Source organism: Zootoca vivipara, chromosome 1 (genome assembly GCF_963506605.1).
Source record: "Zootoca vivipara chromosome 1, rZooViv1.1, whole genome shotgun sequence".
In the NCBI taxonomy this organism is placed as follows: Eukaryota; Metazoa; Chordata; class Lepidosauria; order Squamata; family Lacertidae; genus Zootoca; species Zootoca vivipara.
In genome coordinates, this window is record NC_083276.1 from 64,383,420 (window position 1) to 64,397,896 (window position 14,477).

The following is a 14,477-nucleotide window of genomic DNA, read 5'->3' on the forward strand; positions in this document are numbered from 1 at the left end:
CATCTAAAGCATTTAGCTATAACAAAAGTCCTAGCATATTGAAAGAGGTCCTGGATTCAAGATTGGTGCTATTAAAACAGTTTTAATTATTAATTAAATTATTTAAATTATTAATTATTAAAACAGACATTCAAAAACAGGCTCTATAACCTCTTTCAGATTGCCAGATTTATTGCACAGTAATATGTTAATCTTACATGGATTATGTTTAGTTTGCAGCCACTTGTTCCTGAATTGCCACCATATATACAAGCTTAGAAGTAGGATAGCAGAGGCTACCCAAAACAAATTCCAGGAAGACAAATGATTTCACCATCCTCTTTTATATTAATAGAATATAAGTTTTTCTGGTTCCAAATGCAGTGATTAAATAATTCTTATTAGGTCCAAGATGGAACAAAATGGTTACGTATGTTCTTATTTCACTATTGAGTAGTCACTCCCCTTTTTATCAGTGTCTTTTCCCCCCTTTTTTAAATACAGGCATGCATTCGTCAACCGAGCTTTTTGTTACTGGAGCCTTGCCAGCCACTGGGACGTTTCCACCAACTTCGGCCTATCAGCATCCTAACACTTTCAGCAGTAGAAACTTTGCTGCTACTCCTTCTCTTACACTTCAAGATGCAACTTTCAGTGCGGCATCAAATGGTCTTCTTACTGCTCATGACCCTTTATTGCAGATCAAGACATCCCAGAGCACCGTTCCCACAGCGCTGACCTTTGAGCGCCTGGGCAGTTCTGTGTTAAGTACCAGCATACCACCACAGTCTTCAACATATCGCTCTGCTCAAGAGTCTGCACCCCATCTCTTGCAGCCACAGTTCAGTTTGTTGCCTTCATCACTTGGAGGAGCTCAGCAGGCTCCACAAGTCTATAGTTCACCTCTGTTTACTGGTTCCACTGCCTCAATTGAAAGAGCCCTGCAGCGAGAATGTAGTGTTATTAAGCACCATCAGCGGCCTTCGAGCACACAGTCTGTTCAGGCACAACTGACTGGTTCACAGCATTCCTTACACAACTATTTATCAAGTGCAAGTGAAAACGATTTTCAGGATACATCCCGTCAGTCTTCCCTATCTTGTAGCCCAGTCGATGATGCTACTCAGGTGAGCAATGGCAGACCCCAGCAAAAGACCTCTCAAGTTTCAGTAGAACTTGCTCAGTCATACACGTCAGCGATTCCATCACCTGGTTTTCCATCTGTTTCCACTGCAAAGGCAAAACACTGTTCTACGAAGCAGCCACCAAGATCAACAAAGACTCCTAAGCCACAAAGCATTGCCCCTACTGTGCAGACACAAAGCTTTTCCAAAACTGCACAGAGCCAGAATTCTGTAATAGCAGGTCAAGCACAAATCTATTCTACAGCACAGCTTCCAAGCCTCTTGTCAGTAAGCCAATCACAAAACTATGTTTCAACGCAATCACAGAATGTGCCACCGGTCAGTCATGCACAGGTATTCTCAGCCATCAAGGTTGAGAAGCTGCCACCACTGTATAAAACACTTGCTTTTCCTGGGCAATCACAAGCAATAACTTCAGATAGCCAGACACTAAGCTATTCTTCTGATCAACAGGTATTAAGTTCAGTTTCAAATGGCAATTACTCTGGGCAAACGGATCTTTCTTCAGTCAGCCAATCTCAAAATTACTCTTCTAGTCATTCTCAGGGCTTGTCAACCATTAGCAGATCCCAAGGTAACTATTCATCTCAATCACAGGTTTTGTCAGTGGTTAGTCCTTCAGAAACATACACAACAGGGCAATCTTTAACATTAATGTCGCCATCTCTTCCATATTCTTCTCCACATATTCAGAACTTGTCAGCCTCGAACCCTCCCCAGAACTATATTTCTTTACATTCTCAGGCACAAGAGCCATCTTCTCCACAGTCTCAAAAGTTTTTGCCAGTTGTCCAATCAACTTCTTTTGCAATGCCTGCTCATTCACAGGCATTGCAAAACAACAGGTCTTCCTCAGATACTAAGTTATACAATAAAAGGGAATCTGACCCTAACTTATATCAAACGTGTAAGCAAGAGGAACAGTTCCCAATGCAAGATATGCAGGCATTGCAACAGCAAACATCTTTGGATTCCTCCACTCAGAGGCTAACTGACGATGAAGTTAATGCTCAGGATACAAATTACAAAGTTTCCAAAGCAGATAATAGGTATTCTCAAAGTGTAATCAGGAGTAACTCTCGCCTTGAAGATCAAGTTGTTGGGTTTACTTTTCAGGGATCAAAAAAAGACGAAAGAATGGTTAGTTCTGTGGCACAGCTCACCCAGCAAATTGGTCATATCACTAATGTAGGAAGCCATGATATTAAAAAGGCAGCTAATTTATTGCCAACAACCCAAGTAAATGTGGATTCTAAAGAACTCAGCCAGCAGCATTCTCTTCTGCATAAAGTACATGAAGCGAAAGCATCAGAGCAACAAGGCCAAGTCATGAGCACACCACCACAGCTTCACAGTCAAACCATAAGACATGGCCATCAGCTGTGTTTGCCTGGTGCACAGGTACTTCTAGAATCTGCCTGTGATTTGCAAATGCTTCAGCAGTCAATACTACAATCTGGCTTTGGGCACACGAAAGGTTCTTCACAAGTCCAGCTGCGCCTTCAGGGTTCTCAGCAGGTGAATCACCCGTTCCTTCAAGTAGATGGTCATATGATTCAGAGTAATGGAGGACATTCTCAGCAGCAGCTTCATTCTCAAGACTCTGAAGTTATGAAAATGAACATTTCTGAACCATCAAAGCCACTACAGCAACACTTGACATTGAAAGAGAATTTTGTGCGGCCAGATCATGAATCTAAGCATCATTTTGGTTCCCTTAGTTCTGTATGTTTTCCAGAGTCTATGCTTCTCAACGATGAGAGGAATATACTGTCTAATGTGGAAGATATCTTGGCAGCAACAGCTGCAGCTTGTGTAGGAACAACGTCTGAATTTGCTAAATCTACGGCTAATGAAGAAAATATCCAGTCAGTTGAAAATGGGGACATTTCTAAGTCTCAATTCCAGACAATAGATGTCAGACATGTGAGTTCTAGCTTCAACAACTCATCATCTGTTGTTGGAAAGCCACTGAACATAGACAATATTTCTTTAAATGGAGGCCAGGTTACACTAAACCTAACAGCAGTGCCTACAATGCAGCCAAAAAATAGGAACCTTGACCAACAGCACCTTGAGACTCCTGATCACATCATTCCTACTAGAGTTGCTACCTCAGAGCTTGAACAGAGGCACGAACAGGTTCCTGGCTTAGTTAAGCAGCAGTCTGGCATTGGTAATGAATGTGAAGATAAAAACGATATTCGTATGGATAGTACAATAAATGTACCCCATGGTGTTTTTAACATGGAAAGTGACAACACTGTGACAGGAAGCAAAACTAAAGTTCCGCTGCAGCCAATATCTATGCAACAACCAGGTGTTGAAAATGGCAGCAGAGCTGAAGGCAAGAGCCAAGATTTATCACAAGAGGAACTTCAGAAGCAAAAGGACAGAGGACAAAATCAGCTTAAAAATCCCAACGAAGATGGCATGCACCAGAAGCAATTGAAGCGAAGTGGACAGTGCAAACGTCAGAATTCAAGAGGAACCGATGTTGCCTTGCCATATTCCCCTGCTCCTGAAAGCTGCCATGAAACTTACCAGCATCAAGAGAAAATGAGGCAAAAAATAAAAGAGGTGGAAGAAAAACAACCAGAAGTCAGAACAGGATTTATTGCATCTTTTTTAGATTTCTTGAAAGGTGGACCCAGGCAACAGTTTTCAGCTCCTCCTGTGCGTGTTCCTAGTCGTGTGCGGAGACCTGTTACCCCAGTTGTTAGAGCACCTTGTCCACATCCACTTTCAAAACCTCACATGGCAGCAGCAGCACCTTCTGCCTCACTTGAGAGCAGCAATGAATGTTCAAGCAGAAAGGGTGATGAGGAACTGAAGAAAAATTCAGAAGCATTGCCATCGTTTTCTTCTGATGAAGATTCTGTAGGGGCTAACCAGGATCTTCAAAAGTGCATCACTTCTGCATTATCAACTTTGGACGATGCTTCTGATAAAAAGAAAAAATCAGGTAAAGATTATTTTGTTCACAATTGGATATGTGGATCTGGTTTTAAAATAACTTAAGTAAAAGAGTCAAATGATTCACTCTTGCTTATCCCAAATGCTGTAGACAGATATCTATGTTTCACTGTTATTTAGGCAAAGCAGGATCCTGACAGGTGAAAATATACTTGGAAGTAAATTTAGCTTCCTTGAAAATGGTTTTAAGTGTTGTCACATTCCACCATTTGTTTTGGGAAACAATGGTTTTCGTCCAGTGCTGTGCAAACAGTTCCCCTCATGCAGCAGTGTTTCCTCCCACTACACAACCCCAAACTCTGTTCTAGAGGATCCCCTACCCCTTTGGATAAGATTTCTCCAGCACAGGGGCTGGAGAAGCCAGAAGAGGAAGGTATGTTTTTATGCACAGAAGTCTGCAGTGTAAGCTGTATTGGATACAACCTAGAAGGTCAGATTTAATTTGATTTTATCTAAATTCATTCTGAAGGCTTAAAGATTGTTGTAATATGTTTGTGTGACTTTACACAATCATTCTGTTCTTAAGGGCCATTTTAATGCCTAAGCTTTTTTTTAAAGAGTCTATTTTTCCTATTCATGGAGCATAAACAGTAACACAATGAGCCCTATCCAATGCAGCACAAGATAAATAATTCAATATCTGTCCTTTTTATTAAATAACTGTCCTTTTTCTTTTAGAAGGAATATTTTGTGTCCAAGTCTTGTCTTTGAAAGTGTCTCGTGTCTCCACAAAGCTAAGCTCTTGATAGTGTGTTAAGAGACAAATTCAAATCCCAGACCACCTTAGATTTACCGCAACACATTTATCATACATATTAAAAGATGGGTGTGGTCTTGTCTGTTTGTATTCCCTTTTAGCATCCTGAGGATCCAATTTCTTCCATATGTAGTTCAAAGCAGCAAACCTTTCAAATTTGAGGGTGCCTTGATTTCTTTTGGGGGTGGTGTGGAAGCTTCATTCTTTTTCTTGTATGCTGCACTAATTTTTAATGAAAAGTAAATATATTAGACATACAGTAGCCTAGGACCTCAGATAGGGGATCCTTCTAATGTCATCAGTGGAACTAGAATTTTGTTCTACTCAGTAACAATTTTTCAGTGGCTTACGATAAGCTAAAAACAGTCGTTAATTGAAATATGAAAAAATGCTCGTTTTTTTACTTCAGAAATCGTCAAGACCATATCTAATGCCACCACCAATACTGTTGAAAGGAAGGAATCTTCTGAAACAACTAGTTCTGTGGCAGATTCTCAGGTGAAAATTTGTTCAGTGCAACATGAGAAGGGCAGAGTTGTTACAGAACACTTAGCAAAAACACAGGCAACTGCTGCAATAGAAGGATATATTGAGGATGACAACGGAGAAAGTGGAGGCGAGGGCGTGTACAGAGAACGTGATGAATTTGTAGTGAAGATTGAAGATATAGAATCACTAAAGGTAATCAATAATTTTGCTTTGAGCAATTTAAGAGAACACACTGATCAAAGAGTATTTCCTGCTATGTAGAATTTTATCTCCTTTTCTTGGTATCTTGTAGTTTTGACATTTTTGGTACTTTACTGTAAATATGTGCAAATCTTTTCCGATAACAGGACTAAAAGATAAAGCTAAAGGGACCCCTGACCATTAAGTCCAGTTGCGGACAACTATGGGGTTGCGGCACTCAACTCGCTTTACTGGCCGAGGGAGCCGGTGTTGGTCCGCAGACTTTTTTGGGGGTCATGTGGCCAGCATAACTAAGCCACTTCTGGCGAAACCAGAGCAGCACATGGAAACTCCGTTTACCTTCCCGCCGGAGCGGGAAGGGAATCTACTTGCACTTTGACGTGCTTTTGAACTGCTGGACAGGAGCTGGGACAGAGCAATGAGAGTTCACCCTGTGGCGGGGATTTGAACCGCTGACCTTCCGATTGGCAAGCCCTAGGCTCTCCCGCCGGAGCGGGAAGGGAATCTACTTGCACTTTGACGTGCTTTTGAACTGCTGGACAGGAGCTGGGACAGAGCAATGAGAGTTCACCCTGTGGCAGGGATTTGAACCGCTGACCTTCCGATTGGCAAGCCCTAGGCTCTGTGGTTTAGACCACAGCGCCACCCGCGTCCCAACATGGGACTAGCGTTTATAAATGTATATATTACTTTTCAATCTTACGATTGCTTGTTACATGGAGACTCAAACTGAGATCCTACTAAAACATTGTTTAGGAAATTTAACTGGTTTTGCTTGATATCTGAGTTGATAGACCATGGTTTGAAATTGGCCATTAAACCAGAAGTGGAAACTATGGTTTCAATGGGTTTGTGGTGATCAGTTTTGGGTGATGCCTGAGCTGACAAGCTATAGTTGTGCCCATCACTCTCTAAAAACAAGGAAGAAAACAGCAGCCTACCCTCAAAACAACTTGTTAACTTAATATCATCTCTGGGGTAGGTCTTAATTTATATGCTTGGAAAGGCCCACACCCTTCAGTTTGACCTTCAACTGGCAATTGCAATCATTACAGTATGTGTTGAGAGCTACTATGGAAAACAAAATACTGTGTAAAACAGGCATAGGCAACCTTGGCTCTCCAGATGTTTTGGAACTACAACTCCCATGATCCCTAGCTAACAGGGCCAGTGGTCAGCAATCATGGGAGTTGTAGTTCCAAAACATCTGGAGAGCCAAGGTTGCCTATGCCTGGTGTAAAATATACAAACTCATGAAGGTAGGGTGCAGTTGAGGCTAATCACTTCAGCTGCATAAAACTAATTGAAATTATTGCTTTTTTTTTCTTGCAGGTTGCTTTAAAAACAGGAACGGAACCTCCAGCCATCTGGAAGGTTCAAAAAGCTTTGTTGCAGAAGTTTGTTCCTGAAGTGCGAGATGGGCAGAGAGAGTTCACAGCTACTAACAGTGTATGTACAAGGATTCCACATTAATCTTGGTACTCAGCAACAAAGAACTCTGTGACATTGTAGTCCCTATGATAATAGAGGTTCTTTCATAAACCACTGCTGGCAGAAAGGAGTGTTCCTGCTGCCACCTCTTCCTTCTCCCCTTCCCAGACATTCATTGCTTGTGCCACTCCTTTTTCATGGCAGGCTTAACCTGCTGTGACGTGCAAATCAGATATTGTGTGGTTACTAACTGTAATAATCAGAACCACTTGAAAGGCCACTGGGTCTTTTATTCCCCCACTGAAGGATCATTTCTAATTCTCCCAACTGTAACTGAGCTTCTAATGCCTTAGGCTTCAGAAGCACAGGTCAGGCACATTACATATTATGTCCCTTTGAGCTAAACTGGTGTATTTAATTGTACCGAAACCTTCAGGCTAAAGAATATGCTTATAAAAGAGTAACCTATTAGACATTCTTATTATTAGTGATGAATACATGATCTAAATTTTATATGCTGATTCTTTTAACTTGGAGTGTGTGATAAGCTTAACTCTATTTATTTGGTTGCATCAAGACTTTTCACAAGTGAAAACTCTACTCATAGCATTGGAGGGGATCCCGAGGAACATCTAGTCTAACTCCCTGCAATGTAGGAATCTCAACTAGATCATACATGACAGATGGCCATCCAGTTTCTGCCTAAAAGCCTCCAAAGGAGAAGAGTCCACATACCTTGTGGGAATCTGTTCCACTGTCAATCAGTTCTTACCATCAGAAAGTTTCTCCTCAGAATCTCTTTTCTTTTAACTTGAATCCATTGGTTTGGGTCCTAGCCTCTGGAGCAGGAGGCAACAAACTTGTTCCCTCTTCCATGTGACAGCCCTTTAGATATTTGAAGATGGCTATGATATCTTCTCTCACTCTCTTCTTTACCAACTAAACATATCCATTTTCCTCAACCATTCCTCATATTGTATTTCTTATATTCTGAACCACCCTGAGATCTACAGATGAAGGGTGGTATACAAATTTAATATAAATAAATAAAATAGGCATGGCTTCCAGACCCTTGATAATCTTGGTTGCCCTCCTCTGCATATGTTCCAGCTGATCAATATCCTGCTTAAATTGTGGGGTAGGTGCATGTAGGACACAGTACTCCAGGTGAGGTCTGACTAAGACAGAATAGTGCCCTTGATTAGGACACTATATTTCTGTTGATGCAGCCTAAAATAGTGTTAGCTATTTATTTATTTTTTGCTGTGCATTATTACACTGCCTCTCTTGAGCTTAGTTCCCACCTACTTCAGCTCTCCCATGTTACATCCCAGCCCTTTCCTGAAGGACCGACAGGAGGGATAGATGCCTTGCGATCACACTTACATCTGGATGCAACCCATTATTTAAACTTAAATATAAATTATCCTGTACAAAATTGAGTGCAAGAATCTGCATGTACTATGTCTGCGTTTTTTCTCGTTGCAGTATCTTGGGTATTTTGGAGATGCAAAATCAAAGTACAAAAGAGTATATGTGAAGTTTATAGAAAATACAAACAAGAAAGAGTATGTCAGAGTGTGTTCCAAGAGACCCAGAAATAAGCCTGTACCGCCTGCAAGGTATTTTATTTTTATAAAATAATGTGTCAAATAGAAAAGCTTTAAGATTTGTATATTTTAATTGAAATAATTTGTATTTTTTACAGCAGGCATCCATAATATTTATTTGTAGTTGCAACAAATAGAATAGACTAAAAAGGTGAACTGGTTTGCATAATTACACATTTTGGGCTTGCATGGTTCTCTTTCATGTATAAGAGGAGGAGTGAAAGTATCTTCACTCACTTTTGACTAAACCATCATTTCCCATTATTTACAAACTTTGGAAACTGAGGTTTAGGCAAAAGAATATGGAACTTTCACTCTCCTTGTGTACAATGGAGAACAGAACGGGAGCATCTTGGCTCTTGAGTCCTGGAAGATCTGCTCCTTGCTTTACTAGCTTTTTTCCACCTGGTCTGGGAAGGCGGGGCCCTGACCAACTCTTGCTACGAAAGCTGAGGCTGCTGAACAGACTCTGGGGTTGGAGTATTGCTTTGGTTTTTGTTGTTGTTGCTGTTATGGCTACTAATTTTAGGATCTTTATTTTTGGATCTTATGGTTTATTATGGTTGGCTGCTTTTTATGTGTTTTGTTTATTGTTTGTGACTACTTTTGTTACATTTATAATTATGTGAATCTTTTCATGTTGTAAGCTGCCTTACAACTGATTTTAATAATAATAATAATAATAATAATAATAATAATAATAATAATAATAATTTATTTATACCCCGCCCATCTGGCTGGGTTTCCCCAGCCACTCTGGGCGGCTTCCAACTGAATATTAAAAACAATATAGCATCAAACATTTAAAACCTCCCTAAACAGTTGTCTTCTAAAAGTAAAATAGTTACTTATTGCCTTGACATCTGCTGGGAGGGCGTTCCACAGGGCGGGTGCCACTACTGAGAAGGCCCTCTGTCTGGTTCCCTGCAACTTGGCTTCTCGCAACGGGGAACCGCCAGAAGGCCCTCGTTGCTGGATCTCAGTGTCCGGGCTGAATGGTGGGAGTGGAGACGCTCCTTCAGGTATACAGGACCGAGGCCATTTAGGGCTTTAAAGGTCAGTACCAACACTTTGAATTGTGCTCGGAAACGTACTGGGAGCCAGTGTAGATCTCTCAGGACCGGTGTTATGTGGTCCCGGCGGCCACTCCCAGTCACTAGTCTAGCTGCCGCATTCTGGATTAATTGCAGTTTCTGGGTCACCTTCAAAGGTAGCTACACATAGAGCGCGCATTGCAGTAGTCCAAGCGGGAGATAACCATAGCATGCACCACTCTGGCGAGACAGTCTGTGGGCAGGTAGGGTCTCAGTCTGCGTACCAGATGGAGCTGGTAGACAGCCGCCCTGGACACAGAATGAACCTGTGCCTCCATGGACAGCTGTGAGTCCAAAATGACTCCCAGGCTGCGCACCTGGTCCTTCAGGGGCACAGTTACCCCATTCAGGACCAGGGAGTCCTCCACACCTGCCGCCTCCTGTCCCCCAAAAACAGTACTTCTGTCTTGTCAGGATTCAACCTCAATCCTGATGAGCTCATGACCCTAAGACTCTCTGCAGCCCATTGGCAGTGATCTAAACCATAGTTGTGTAATGTTGTTCATAGATACGTTTTCCCCAGCCGGTATTTTTCAGATTAGTTTCATTCTTTGGGTTTCCTCTTAGTTCCTTCTGTGGAGCTTGGTTGCTGTTAAATGAGAAGTGACATTCCTTCTTTCTCCCATTCACAAAATTCTACTAGTTAGTCTTTCAGCATCTAATGGTTGGGTGGGAGCAACCTGGGGTATGCATGAGTGCATTTGAACACATCAGATTACCAGTTTACAAGATATTCAGAACTGATGTGCTATATCTAATCATGACCTCTCACTTGCACAATGGAAACCTGCTTTGCAACAGGACTTCTTCCTCATCCAGTTCCTCTCACTGTGCTCTCAAAATCAGCTGCTCCACCCTTCTGGAGCAGATTTGTTTCTGGGGTGGGTGCGGAGTCCGGGGGAGAAAGACAAGAAGGAGAAGCCCTATTGCATGAGTGAAAGAGGCCTGCTCACACTGCACTGGATCGTTCCCAGTAGTTAAATCATTTAAACAATTGTGCTTGTCTACAGGTGAAAATGGAGTAAAAGTCCATAAAGGAATTAATGGAGAAAGAATAATAGAGGTTAAACTAATGAATAACCTAAATGACCTTAATTTATAAACCTTAATTTATAAAAGTGAAACTCATATTCGCAATAGTTCCTTGCATTTACTCTCTCTTTCAATTTGTAGGCCTGTCCATTGTAAGCCAAGCACTAGCATCAATAAATCTCCTGAGCCTCCAGCATCAAAAACTACACCTGCAACAACAAAAGTTTCTGTAGTGAAACCCAAAGCTAAGCAGCCAAAGATAAAGGCAGAACCACCACCAAAGAAACGGAAAACATGGAAAGAAGAATTGCCCCCTGCCCCTCAACTCCAGAATGATGAAGAAGGTAAGTGCCACAATGTCAAAACTAGGTATTCTGATTATGTAATATCTCCAAAAAAATTAACAAGCTTTGCAAATTTCTCAGCGAAACTTGGTGGAGAGGTGCTAACTTGATAGGAAAACCTTATTCTCAACAAGTGCCCTGAAGAAGGTTGCTTTTAACCGAAACACATTGGACTTCATTTTGCAAAAACTATATTTTGTAAAGATTTTTTACTGGCACCACTTTGAGGCTCAGCCACTTTCCTGACTTCTCTTGCTTTTGGTGCTGCTCTTCCTCCCCCCTTTTAGTAGAGCAAAAATTCATGTTGTCATAAAATGTCATTTGCCGTTTTGTCGCATGATAATTGTGAACATTTCAAAGCCACCATTTGTGAAGAGGGCAACTTTTTAAAATATTGCTTCATAACATGGGATGAGTGGAGTCTTATGCAGACATTGCCAGCACACATTTACTTTGCATATGGAGTAGGGAACAGGGGCTGCACCTCTTGGACCAAGCTCAGCGTTACCAGATGTTTGCTTGTTGAGCTCAGTGTCTGTGAAGGGATGCTTACATGCATGCAGCTATACATGTATAAGCACCCCGCATGGTTGGGAAGCACAATCACATGGAACGCCAACACATTTGCAACTCTTTGCAGACAGCATGCTCAACAACACATAGGCATCTAAGAGATGGGGCAGGCAGTGTTGGCTATAGGGTCAGTAACACTCTGTGGAATGGTTTTACCTTTGGCAATTTCTGTCAGGCAGAAAAGTTTCTCCCAAGTCTCCACTCCACTGTCCTTATTAGGAATGACTTCTTTAACATTTAATTTTAAGTGGCACTTGCAGTGTCTTTGGGCATTGGTTGATTCTTCTGTAGCAGCAATGTTGATTTAAGTTTTCAAAGCAAAGGATCCTAATTTTCCAAAATGAAGAAAAAGTTTGAGCTTAAATTTGAATGCAGTATGATCATAAAAACTCATCCTAAGCACTATTTTTCAGCTTATAACTAATCCAGTAAGAATCTATATTTTGTTGTTCTTGTTTAAATTATTTGAAGCTTTTTTTCAACTGTTAAGGATCTTAACAGTTCAGTCCTTACTAAAATTATGCATACAGTCATACCTCATGATACATCTGCTGCAGGTTGCGTCTTTTCAGGTTATGGACGCGCCGAACCCAGAAGTCTCAGAACAGGTTACTTCCAGGTTCGGCGCGTCTGTAACCTGCACGCATACGCAGAAGCGCTAAACCGCGCTTTGTGCATGCGCAGAAGCACCGCATTGCGTCACGCGCATGCACAGATGCAGCGCTTCATATTGCGGCCTTTTCATGTTGCAAACGGGCCGCCGGAATGGATCCCGTTCGCAACATGAGGTACCACTGTACTAACCATCTTGGTATACCTGTATTTCTTTGAATGGTCACTAGAGGTCACCAGAATCGTAATAAATTTCTAGGCCTGTAAACAAAATCCAATTGGAATAATATATTTGTATTTTTGGTACTGTATTTCAGACACTGCATCTCCAGCTCCTATTATTGCTCGTTTTTTGAACACCAGAGCTATGAAAGAAACATTTAGGAGCTATATGGAACTGCTTGTTAGTATTGCCTTGGATCCAGATACTATGCTGGCATTGGAGAGGAGCAATGGTACAGTGTGTTCAACCTTTCACTTTGTGTAGCTTATTTCTGTTTCCCATATGATATCTTTGTTCAAGGAACAGATAAGACATCAGCTTGAGATCACAAGCATTTAGAGTTCAGGGGTCCCAAACGGTAGTCTGTAGATCACTGGTAGGGGCAGCCTTCTAGGGGAGGGGCCACATGCCAATGGTGGGAGGGGCCAGAGGCAAAGCTGGGAGGGCAGATATGACTCTGTATTATAGCCTAATTCCAGTCATGCAAAAGTCAGGTTTCCATACGCACATACCTCAATCCTCCCATCTAGGCAAGCAAGAGATCTGGCTTGTTTATATACTGCGACAAACACACAAGACGTAATCGGCTGTGCATTCACATAAACAATACTCTTCTATATATTCTTATCACAATATCAAATGTTTATCTTGCACATAAACAACACATAAAATGCAGTAATATAGACGGAAGTCCCAATAGATCAGTTCATTCATAAAGACCAAATATCTGCTAGATCCTGCTCCACATATGTTCATAAAGTCCAAATTGGAGCCTACTACAGTTCCAGAGAAACTGTGCAGAAACCATTATGTTATAAGTTCTATTATCTTGATACTTCATATATGAACATATGCCACTGATGAAGCCCATGAGAGCAAAAACTCTGTGAAACTGTAGTAGGCTTCAGTGGGTTACTGAGCTTGTTTGTGACTCTGTAGGTACACTTTTTCCTACCTCTTTCTGCTTCTGGCCAATGCTTGCTTTGCATTGAAGTATCATACATTGTGTTCTGCTTTTTCAGATGAGCTGCTTTTGCCTCATATGAGAAAAATTGATGGCATGCTAAATGACAATAGAAAAAGGCTGCTGTCCAAATTGAGCTTGGAGCGTTCACTCAAGGTATTGATAGTGAAAATGGTTTTATTAATTATTTACTGCTCTTACATCGTTTGAGATCTTTTGGGAAGTGATGTCTAATCATACAAAGCAAATAAAACAGCAGTGCAAATTCCTGTTGGATTTCTTGTATATATTTTTATCCCTTCAGATAAAAATTGCCTAGCTATAATCCTGCATTTTCAGATGAAAGGGAGACTTCCTGTAAACATCAGTGAGCATAATATGAAAGAAACTATATCTTACCTTAATTGGGCAAATCACCTGAACAGGATTAACTCAATATATTTTTAAGAATTTGAATAACAGTAATTGCTCCTGCATTCTTTTAAAGACTTATTTTATCAAAGAATTCTGATAAAATTTGTAGCTTATTAATTTGACGTAGTGGAATCCTACACAGACTGTAAATTTCTGCCTTTTTTGCTCTGTTCTAAGGCTGCTTTGGAAAGCTTCCCTGAACTGACCGTAATCAATCGAGATTCTAAAACAAAAACTGGAGTGAGTGTAATTCCTAGAATCAAAATGAATGGCAAAGCTTATAACAAGAAAACACTGAGGATTTCTAAAGCAGCCTCAAAATTAGCACAGGTATGTGTTTTTTAAAGTGTTTGGGGGTGGTTTGCTGCTATATTTTTAATGGAACACTAATCATCTTCTTTACAGACATTATCTAAAACGTGATACTAAACTTTATGCTTTCCAGTTGTGCATTTTCAAAAAGAAATTCATAATTTATTTAACAGTAGTTAAAAAAAATTTTTTGACTGGTTTCATTTTCTTTGAAGTCCAGTAAGAAATTGTATTCTTAAAAAAGTAAATACGTTGAAGTAGAGAATAGAAAAGGGGCCCTGTGAAGGAAATATTTCACAACAGGAGGTATTCGTTTTCCTT

General features: G+C 40.9%; 1 protein-coding gene across 2 annotated transcripts in view; it reads left to right on the forward strand.

Moving 5' to 3' along the window:
- QSER1 (glutamine and serine rich 1) overlaps positions 1-14,477 on the forward strand; it is a 38,918-nt gene that overhangs the window by 16,436 nt on the left and 8,005 nt on the right. For both annotated transcript variants that reach the window (XM_035118204.2, XM_035118215.2), the window contains exons 4-11: positions 484-4,089; positions 5,267-5,538; positions 6,880-6,996; positions 8,467-8,600; positions 10,856-11,058; positions 12,561-12,698; positions 13,489-13,586; positions 14,022-14,174. In XM_035118204.2, coding sequence (XP_034974095.2) covers positions 484-4,089; positions 5,267-5,538; positions 6,880-6,996; positions 8,467-8,600; positions 10,856-11,058; positions 12,561-12,698; positions 13,489-13,586; positions 14,022-14,174 — 4,721 coding nt within the window. The remainder of the gene's footprint in view (positions 1-483; positions 4,090-5,266; positions 5,539-6,879; positions 6,997-8,466; positions 8,601-10,855; positions 11,059-12,560; positions 12,699-13,488; positions 13,587-14,021; positions 14,175-14,477) is intronic.